At 31.1% G+C, this 11,294-nt stretch overlaps 1 protein-coding gene across 1 annotated transcript; it reads right to left on the reverse strand.

The window, feature by feature from the left end:
• Positions 1–5,558: 5,558 nt before the first annotated feature.
• LOC127091144 (probable E3 ubiquitin-protein ligase RHG1A) lies at positions 5,559–10,743 on the reverse strand. Its single transcript, XM_051029702.1, has 6 exons — positions 10,387–10,743; positions 7,730–9,441; positions 7,563–7,613; positions 6,333–6,431; positions 6,105–6,248; positions 5,559–6,013 (listed from the first exon to the last, which is right to left on the reverse strand). The coding sequence occupies exons 2-6, from the start codon at positions 9,368–9,370 to the stop codon at positions 5,882–5,884; spliced, it is 2,067 nt and encodes a 688-aa protein (XP_050885659.1). The 5' UTR covers positions 9,371–9,441; positions 10,387–10,743; the 3' UTR covers positions 5,559–5,881.
• Between the last annotated feature and the right edge of the window lie 551 nt (positions 10,744–11,294).

The raw sequence follows: 11,294 nt of genomic DNA on the forward strand, positions 1-11,294 counted from the left end.
TATATGAATCCTAACAGAATATTGTACCTGGAATTAATTTAAAATTGTATTTTAGTAATCTTATAGGGGAATGAAATAAATTTGTTAGAATTCAAAAAAATTAATATTATATTATTCAAATTTGGTTTCTATCTTTATTGAAAAGTATGATAGATATAGGTTTGATGTGATGTTAAAGTAGAGCATTAATAATGGTTACTTTTGGGAAAGTTTGCTTCAAATATAAGCAAAAAATATTGAAGTGAAAGGTGTGGATATACTGATTTTTTAGGGTTGAAACACGTGTATTGGAAGTTGCATATCTGTATCCATTACATTTAAAATGGTATAATATTGTCGGTGGTTTTGGAATATTTTGAGTTATTAAGTGGGTAAATGGGATTAATAATGTTGATAATAAATATTAATAAATAACAATATTAATAATAATAATAATATCAATTTATTCAATTAAATAAAACCCTAATTTTCATCAAACCATTTCATATTACTTCTCCCTCTTTTCATATTCTCGGTTTGACATCTCAGAAAGACCACTTAAAAAATCAGTATATTTATTATTAAAAAAATTTATTTTGTCATTTAAAGAAAATCAAGTAACGATAATATTTGGCAAAAAAACTACAATAATAATTAATTTGATTTCAGAATATTGATTTCATTTTGGAATGATAAGATTGCAACAACAATAAAATAACGGTAATATTTATTATTAAAAAAAATTCATTTTGTCATTTAAAGAAAATCAAGCAACGATAATATTTGACAAAAAAACTACAATAATAACTAATTTGATTTCAGGATATTGATTTCATTTTTGAATGATAAGATTGCAACAACAATAAAATAACGGTAATATTTTTTAGTAGTATAAATAGATAATTTATTTTATCACATTTTTCACTCACATCTAGTCTAAATTTGACCAATTTATTTTATTTAATTTTAATTTTTTTGTGTACACATTTCATTTGAAAATGAACCTCAATCAACCTAACACATGCTCCAATTTTATGCAAAATGATGGAAGTCCTCTTTGTATCCCAAATCAACAAAACACCCCATATTTTGGAAATCCACCTCTTATTCCAAATCCACACCATAATTCAAGATTTCAAAATTCTCTTTTTATCCCAAATCCATAAAATAATTCACCCATTGGAAATTACTCATATCATACATCACATTACCCAATGAAAAACTCTCTTTTAATGTATTTTGATATATTTGAATCAATTTTTTAATTATATTTTATATAATATATAGTTGAATCAATTTTTATATTGTCGAGGCAAATTTATTAAATTGTAAAATGGTAGAGTTAGTTAGAGTATTAAATAGAGTTTAGTACGAAATTACTTATAGGAACATGAAATTAGCTGTATTATGGATTGTAATTAGGGTAATTAAGTAATTATGGTGGTAATTAACTTTTATATATTAAAAGTAGATTATATTTTATATAATATATAGTTGAATCAATTTTTATGTTGTCGAGGCAAATTTATTAAATTGTAAAATGGTAGAGTTAGTTAGAGTATTAAATAGAGTTTAGTACGAAATTACTTATAGGAACATGAAATTAGTTGTATTATGGATTGTAATTAGGGTAATTAAGTAATTATGGTGGTAATTAACTTTTATATATTAAAAGTAGATATTTATTTTGAAGAGAATGATTAGTTAATTAGTTCAAATATTTAATTTTATTTTACACTATGTTTCATCCATTATTTTATTTAATGTTTATTTTTATAAAATTAAAATATTCTTTTATACAATACTCTTTTTTATTAAACAATTCTTTTTATAAAATAAAAAATATATATTTTATTTAATTTTATTATAATGAATTTTAAATAAACATAAATATTTTAACTATCTATGTTCATATTTAATATGTCAAATGGATATTATCTATATTTTATATTTAATGTTATAATATAAAATTGCGATTGTACTCTTAAGAAATTAAAATGTAAATATTAAATAATATTCTTAACTTATATATTTTAAAACAATGATAAAATAAAATTAAATATATATTTAGTTAATTTAAAATTTTAAAATAGGTATAAAAGTTCTAAGTAAAAATAATTAAGACAAATATATAAAGATGAAAAAAATTAATTTATTGTAATTATACATTATTTTAAAACTAAGTGAAAAAAAATTCAATTAAGGTTTAGTAATTTATTAATCTACTGTAATTATACACGGTATATTAAATATATGATGAAACAAATTAACATGAAGGGTTTGTGGTGCAGTGATAACTGATGTTGTGTATGTTGTTGATGATGATTATGATGTTGTTGTGTATAATGGTGTTGATGATTTGAGTGTGAGAATATATTGTTGTTGATTGTATAATGAATGTATACTTATTCTATGTTTCTCTACCTTAGCATTCCTTACATTATTTACATTGAATGTTGTTTCTCACCCCTTCAACATTGGCATCGTGCAGACACTCAGGAGTAAATCTCGCTGAAGTAAGTGGAAGTTGGATCTTGGAATACTTCCTTAGTTTATCATTTTGATTAGTGGTGTCTTACTCTGATTATGTAACATTTGGTTGAGAATGCTTGTTTTACTTGTTGTGTTGTTTATGTTGAAGTTAAATACCATTTTTGTTTTGTGGAGATTATGACTTATTTGTTCGAGTTGATTGATACAAATCATTTTATTTATGTTATGAAAGTTAAAGTTTGAGACTAAATGTCATGAGATGATATATCTTTAATAATTATTTAATGATGATTCCGTTGTGATGATACCTTAAGTGAAGGTGAGTATGCGATGACAAATTTTATGTAAAATAATGTAACTTGTGTTACAGAGTATGATATGTTTAATGTGTATGACACTATATGTGTATGACACTATATGTAGTTGTACTTTTTATTAAATTATGCGATAATTTATATATGGGATTTTAGGATATTACATATAACCCCAACATCTAGGAGTTTCAACATTTCCTTCTTCACTAATTGCTTCATATTGGGGTTTTACTTCCTCTAATGTTCTCTTGAGGCTTGTAATCCTTTTCTAACAATATTTTATGCATACACGTGGATATGGAAGTACTTATCCCTTTCAATCCCTTAATCATGTACCTATTAGCCTTAAGGTTCTTTGTCAACATAGGAAGTAATTTTTTTCATCTCATTGTTATCTAATTTTGCGTTTATGTTAACTTGATGAGTGAAATTTTTGCCAAAGAATGCATATTTAAGTTTTTCTGGTAAGGGTTTCAGATGCATTTTTTAGATTTCCTGTTTGGTGGGTGTTGAACCATCCATCTTATGTCTTCGAAGCTTTGATCTTGATCGATAGGAATTTCATCCCATAATATTCCATAAACTTCAGCTTCTTCACCTTTATTTTTTCAAGTCATCACTACCTATTAGACATTCCTCCATACCATCAGGAAGATGTGGTTCGAATGGCCATTCTTTAACGCAATGGTCAATTATGTCAATTTTACAACATGAATCTTCAAAAGTGGATTTTTCATGAATTTTGATAGGATGAATTCAATCTTTTGTTGCCCACATTTAAGGTTATTTTCCCTTGTTAACGTCTATAATTTCCTCATCAGTGGTGAGAAAAGGTATCACATAAATAGTATTCTAACTAAAAACTCTAATGCTAATATAACAATTTATGTGAACAATACTTTTTTGAATGATGGCATTATATGTGTTTTCCATTAAGATATTTTATATTGATTTTGTTAAATCATGAGAATGTCAATTATTAACTACTTCAATTATGTCTATAATTATAACACTTATTTTTCAAATTTATAGCGATTTAATATAAGATTTTCTTTATATTTTGTATATGGATAATGGCTTCAAAATTAAAACAAAAACATCTCTATTAAATTTATAATTTAAAAAAAACTTCCTTCTACTATATTAAATATATAAATTGTTATAAAAGATATTACGTATATTCTCCGAACCATACCATACGACAATTTTCAAAATGCTAATAGAGAAAGAAGAAATAGTTTGATGTCTTGTAAAAATTAATCACTAAAAAGGATTTAACACTCCTATAATTCGGATTAGACCCAATTCAACTCTATAAAATTGATTTGTTAGACGGTGGCGGTTAAATCCACTTGTTCAAATCAAACACAATGAAAGTGTTCGAGACATACTAAATTCACCTCGTCAAAATCAATATAATAAAGGTATTGTTGGCAAACTAAACCACTATTTTAAATCTAACTTAATAAAAGTGTTCTAGGATGCAATGAAGACAAATCAAATGTCACAATTAAACAACTAGCAGCAAAGCAAACTGCAATAAACCTAAAGTGTGGACGATGTGAAAAGCTCAACAACAAATCTAAAATAGACTCTAATATCATCTTAAAATTTGAATTGAACCTAACTCAATCATAGTGATGGATCACGAGATGAACATCCACATTAGATCAAGAATAATCGCATAAATGAGATATACACCACAAAACCTTAAGACATTAGAAATATAATTCATCTCATTTATATTTATAGTGTTAAACATCAATTTTTTTTTAAAAACATGGAATCATGTTTATATCTCAACAATCTTTCCGTCAAGTTTGAGTTCATCCCACTTATATACACCTTATATGTTTTTTCTAGCTCTAATACATAGATCATGACGGAAACATCCACGTTGGATAAAGAACAATCACACAAACAAGTAAAAATACTATATATTTATCCAAAATCTTAAAATTTTAAATATATGAATTCTCTATTTAAAAAGTATTCTATCCAAAATCTTAAAATTTTAAATATATAAATTCTCTATTTAAAAAGTATTCAACCTCCACTTTTTTTTCGATCAATATGAAACTACCAAGTCATACTTGTATCTCAAAAGTAGAAACTTTAGAAACCTCACACATATTACTAACTCCCATAAAAACCCCACACATATTACTGACTCCCATATTACTAACTCCCATTATGTCTTCTAATGGAATTCAAGTGTGAGTGGCATTTTACTTGTTGGAGTCCGGAGAGCACCAAAAGTGACAATGGACTAAATAATGTCCATGGATCCAAGAACCCTTATCATCACACCCCCAAAATCTTAAGATAATAGAGGTATGGATCATTTCTCTTATTATACAATATTTCCTTCCTTTCTATTCAATAGAGGACTTTACCACTCACTTAAAATCCAACACATTCACAATGAGATCAAGCACAATACTACCAAATTTCCTTCACCCTCTCCAATTATCCATTTTCCTAAATCATATTATTTTTTCTCTAAGAATGGTTAAGTGTACTTCAAAATCCATCTCGCTCTCCATTTCCCTCTCCCCTAGTGCAACCCCTATGACACACTGCAGGCTTAAATCCTTAGGCCTATTTTCATTTTCAAGCCACATTTAATCATTCTTAAGTTTCTCTTCAAACAAAAAAAAAATCTCAATTCCCCTATATACATTCTAATCCTTCAAAACACACTAAATAAAGAATCATCCTGGTAATCCAATATTACACACATCATCAATCATATCATGCAAGAATCCAATATGAGCAAAGCAAAAATCATTAACCAAGTGTATAACAACCTTTATCAGCTAAAGTTTAAGAAATATTCATCCATCCAACACCAATCATCTCATGTTTCACCTTAACCGGGAGATAATCGGTTTCCCGAAAATAAACAAAAAATGATAATAAAGAAATTTTGGCTAAATTCTTAATGGCCATTTAATAAGTAACAATGGCACCAGAAACTTCAACTTCAATTAAGCAGAATTTTCCTGACTAATTGTGCCGGTTTTCTTGACCCCTATGTGTTCATCATCTTATCTTATAAGATAAAATAGAATATTCAGAGACACGAATATCTCTCACGATGCTAAGCCTGTTGTCTTACAAATGGGACACAGATTCTTGTGCATTAGCCACTGTTTGATACAGTCCGTATGAAAATCGTGCCCGCAGTCCAACGATCCGATATCATCTTCGTTTTTATACTCCTCCTATGCATATCACATACATCATGTGGTAAGTACAACAAAACCCATGTGCATGCATGCAAATGACAAAGAAAACAGTAAAATCATGTTTTACCTGACAAACAGAGCAGGGTTCTGCATCACTCTGAGAACCTGATTCATCAACTGAATATTTCTTCTGTTTCAAATGCTTCATGATGGTTTCCTCGTTCAATCCTGTACTCACGTTTCCGATGCGTTCTTCAAGAGCTAGTAACTCCTATTTGATTCACAAGTGTTGCACAATAAGACAATTGATAGAGGAGTATTAAACATTTTGAAATGTGGAAACTAATTATTTTACCTCATAAGACATGTTATCAACATCGAGCCGCATATCCCTATGTCGGTCATGAATATCAGCAATTCCAGAAAACATTGAATGGTCGAGAATCATAACATCCTATCACAATCAAAAACACAAGTCTTAAAACAAGAGTTTTGTACGAATATAACAAGTCAATATTATGTTTTCAACCACGGAAAAAGTTAATCGGCTGAACGCTATGAATCCCAACACTCAGAAACTTGAAAAAACCAGGAAAACGAATGCCAATGGCCCCAAGCTAATAATAAACCGAAACTCAAATTGACAAATGGGGTCGAGAAAAGCAGATAAAGGCAAAGCATCAAAAAAATGGTCTATATAGAAATGCAATGCTCGTGCTATATAGCTTTAAATTAGTTTTTGGACCCTCAAACACTTAATATCTAGATTTTGTCAGGTGTGAATCTTAATAACTTTGAAATTTTAATTTTGGACCTAACCCAACCACATAAAACCGGCTTATAAGATGAGGAGGTGCCTCCCACTTATAAAACACTTTTCGTCCATATCTCATCTAATGTGAGACTCTCAACACACCACTTCCAAAACCGGGTTGGTACTAGACATATAACCCAGGTGGTCCAGTGGGTCCAGTAGCAGATAACCCAACTACCCAACGGAACTTGGATAAACTATGATAACATCTTAAATTTGGGTTAGGCCTAACTCACCCCTACAAAACAGACTTGTAAGAAGAGGGATGTCTCCCTCGCATAAAGACGTTTGTAAGCCATATCACATTCAATGTGCGACTCTCAACAATAGGCTTAGGTAACATTTGATCAACAGGTTAGATGAGAACAGAACAAAACTATGTAAAATAACAAGAAAGGATATAAGGAGTGAATGAGTGAAGTGATAAAGGAGGTTTAGACTTGTATCCCCACTCACAACATAATACTAACATATACTAACCTAATAACATTTTCCATTCCAAATATACATAAATAAAATTACAGAAGATAAGAAAAGCAGTACATCACAATTCCGTCAAAAAGGGCAGAGCCATAGCGAACAAAGAAGACTGTAAGCTCTACAACTAAACATGTCAAGTGAACATATTGATTACTTTATAACTACATAAGAATTGAACCATTCCTAACACACTATGGCATTTGATAAATTAAATACAAAAATTCCAAGAAAGCTTTACTAGAATACCAGTGCATCTGTCAACATACACCGGTAATATGAAATAAAACTAACCTCAAACCGCAGGTTCCCACCCCTACGCATAAGGCCCAACACATTACGGAGCTGCACAAAATATAAAGAATGTCAACTCCAATAGAACAGTTATTCGTAAAAGATAATAACAAAATGAATGTGTTACAACAGTATTATCATGAAAAAGAAGAGAATTGAATACATACCTCGGATACAAGTCTACTACTTCCTTCACCAGCAGCAGCCAAAGATCGTAAGGAATAGGGGATTCCAAATTCACTATCAGCTGACCTCTCCAACCATGGAGATGATCCAGGGTTTGTCGCCGATGGCGGTCCTCTTGATTCTGATGGAGTAGAAGGACCGCGCAAGGTAGAATAGTTATTGCTTGAACTTCCACCTTCAGCACCAGGAGTAAACAAGGACCGGCGAACATATTCAGATAACCTGCGTGGATACTGCTGAGGATTGGGACGAGAAACCCACGCCGAGACAGATGATGGATTCAAAGCAGGAGGATTCGGAGCAGTCCGTGACGACGAAGCAACATTTCCAGGAACAGTTAAATTTGCAGTACCCGAAGGTCTAGATGCATTTCGAACAGCATTTCTTAAATTTGCAGGTATAAACACTGGATGATCAATTACTGAATTTGACGAATGGTTGTTAGTTGAGCTAGAACCACCATTCCACCTGATGGATTGCGAACTCCTCGGTAAAGCAGGAACATGACTTAGATGCGGATGGCTTTGAGGAAGCAAGGTATCTACCGGTGGTACTGACCTCAAGTCCAGAGAACTATCAATAGGGTGAAACCTCGGCAACATTGGAGAAGAAGAAGGAACACTAGAATTCCTGATCACACTCCCATTTGAGAATGTGGGTTGAGGGAGAGAAATCTGTTGGCTTGCAGGGTTTACCCTCAAGCGAAAATTTCGGTGGAAGCTTTCTGAGCTTCCTGCAACAGTTGACTCGGGTATCGTTTCAGAAGATCCATCTCCAACGCTTAGGCCAAGTCTTGCATTCACCTGTTCGGCCGGTGATGATCGGTTGAAATTGTTCATCGCGTAATCCTGAGTAGGAAGAGTATTCCAAGCACTGCCATCTGTATGCTGACTATAGCTAGAACTTCCACCGTCAGAAGATTGTCCACCGATTCCTTCACCTGCCTTTCTTTTACAAGATAGGCGGCGGTTTGGGTCCAGAGAACAACCTTGCCTACCGTCAGTCTCCCCGACAAAAACGCTGTTACGTCCACCAGAAGGAAGCAAAAACGAACCAGAACCAATAGTTGGCGGAATATGCTCATTCAGCTGACCACTAGATTTGGCAGCGTTAGAATGATCGACTTCCACATGATAGCTATTATTATCACCAACATTATCTGCTAAAGCCGCATTTAAATTGAGATTTTGTGGCACCAAATGAGGACTGGAGCCACACATATACATAGGACCTGAATTGACATTATCCAATGAAAAGGCATTGGTTGGTTCGAAGTGCCTTTCTTCGAGTCTTGGACCAGCTACAGCACCACCGTTTATCGGAGGTGATAACCGCAATTCCCTTTTCAGCTCATTGTTGTTAACTTCGTTTTGTGTATTACTGGAACTCGGTTCGCCTAAGCTCCATCCACTCAAGTTCTGCCATTCATGGTTTACAGAATTCCCGTGAGATGGGTTCATATCACCCGGAGAAAGTAGAAACTCAGGTAACCGATTCTCAGCAGGAGTCCGCATATTATTCCAGAAAATATGCTGATCAACTGCAGCATTACTTGATGTTGACCCACAATCAAACTCAAAGGTTTCGGACGAGGAACCAATCGTGCCTCTCTGTCCTTGCATTGAGAAATGTATAAATACAATTAAATATCCGAATTGATTCCCTCAATAAAACAATGAAGAGTTTAGCTGATCTGTTCAACAAAAAACACAAAAAGGATCAGTAAGATTGAAACCCAACACAGATCAAAGAATTCACCATCATGTCACATAGAATAGTTATCAACGAGGAAACCCGATACATAAGAATCATTTCAAGAACGAGTTACAAAGGCAACAATCAAAAGTAGGGAACAATTACACGATAACAGACAATACTTTTCTCAATGCAAAACACATTCTGATAGTAACAATTAAAGTCGAAACAATATGAGAATGCCAAAGTAATCAAGAACAAAGTAGCTTGCGTTGTCGGCACAAATTCTACTTCTGCAGCACGACACAAGATAACAAAACCAACAACATACTTCAATTTAATATTAGGATAGTGATACAAAAGAATCGATGTAGCAAAGCTTCATCATAAGCAGAAAGTTCATCCTGATGTAAAACATGAAAGCATTTTGAAACATCACAATCACGATTACCAGTGAATCCAATAGAATCCTGCAGTACAAAAAACCCACTAATGCAGCATTGCCAATCCATCAGCATCAAAAACAATTTGCACAAAAACCACAAGAATAAAAAGTACCAACAAAGAATAAAACATAAAGTCAACTCCTTTTTACAGTAATGAACAAAACAAAGATAAAAACCAAGATTTTTGCCAAAATCAGAAGTTCTATAGCAACCCCAAATTGGGTACAAACCGGGCTAGATTAAACATTTCTAGACCCAACAAAAAAAACCATACTTCATCATCAACAATCATGTTGAAATAATTGTGAAAACAAATAAAATCCCTAAAAAAAATTTGGGAGAAAAAAAAAGTGAATGTTTTTTTCATCCAAACCCAGAAATTAAAAATGAAAATTAAAAACATGTAAAAATCAAAACTTTGAAAGCTTTTGAATCTAAGCAAAGCATAGAGTGATCAGAAGAATAAGGTTAATGAAGAAAAAGTAAAGGAAACTGACCAGATGAAAATGAAAGATGGTAGATCTATGAGAAAATCATGAGATGAGTAACTGAAAAAACAAGGAAAGAACCCAAACCCATGTTGGTTTTGAGGATGTTTTCTTGTCTTGTTCCTTTTCCACACATGAAGATGAAGAGGAAAAAGAGAGGGTGGTGGTGTTGTTGTTTATGATGGTGGTGTTGGTGGAGGAAGAATGATATATCTCAAAAAAAAATGAGATATGAAAAATGAAAAATATTAGGAGAAATTAAAGAGGGTAGTAATTTTCAATTTACAAAAACAACCCAATTGAAGAGAGAGAGAGAGAGAAATTAGAGAGAGAAAGTGTGTTCAAAAGTCATAGCTTTAGAGGGAGGTGGACACACAATACAAGCAGCTTCCCCCAAAGATGTGATTGTCTATATTTACCCTAATTTAAAGTAATAATATTTTATTAAAACTTACCAAAATATATATATAAAGTTAAGATTCGACGTATTTTAAATGTAATTATTTTTATTAAAAAAATTATATGAAAAAATAAATAAATTATATGAATGAATTTTGATTTCTCTATTTTGAGATATTGACCTTTTTAATTGTGGTAAAGGTATTTAATTAATATCCGATATATATTAAAAAAATGAATTAGATGAGTTTTTAATTTAAAATATTAAAAATATATATATATATATATATATATATATATATATATATATATATATATATATATATATATTTAATATTTGATATATTCTAGAATATAGTTATTTTTTATTATGATATTTTGATATAAAAAATGATTCTATTGAAATAATTGATTTATTTCAATTTTTAATATAATTTTAATTATATGTCTAGAATATAATTATCTTTTATTATGATATTTTGATATAAAAGTGATTATATTGAAATAATTGATTCATT

The sequence above is a fragment of the Lathyrus oleraceus genome, chromosome 6 (assembly GCF_024323335.1).
Source record: "Lathyrus oleraceus cultivar Zhongwan6 chromosome 6, CAAS_Psat_ZW6_1.0, whole genome shotgun sequence".
Taxonomy (NCBI): Eukaryota; Viridiplantae; Streptophyta; class Magnoliopsida; order Fabales; family Fabaceae; genus Lathyrus; species Lathyrus oleraceus.

Excerpts from the sequence above, each read along its gene's own strand:
- LOC127091144 (XM_051029702.1), bottom strand. The coding sequence starts at position 9,370 with ATGCAAGGACAGAGAGGCACGATTGGTTCCTCGTCCGAAACCTTTGAG. Across the intron at positions 6,432-7,562 it reads GTGGGAACCTGCGGTTTGAG|GATGTTATGATTCTCGACCA; the intron begins GTTAGTTTTATT and ends TGATTGTGATAG. Across the intron at positions 6,249-6,332 it reads TTGATAACATGTCTTATGAG|GAGTTACTAGCTCTTGAAGA; the intron begins GTAAAATAATTA and ends TGAATCAAATAG.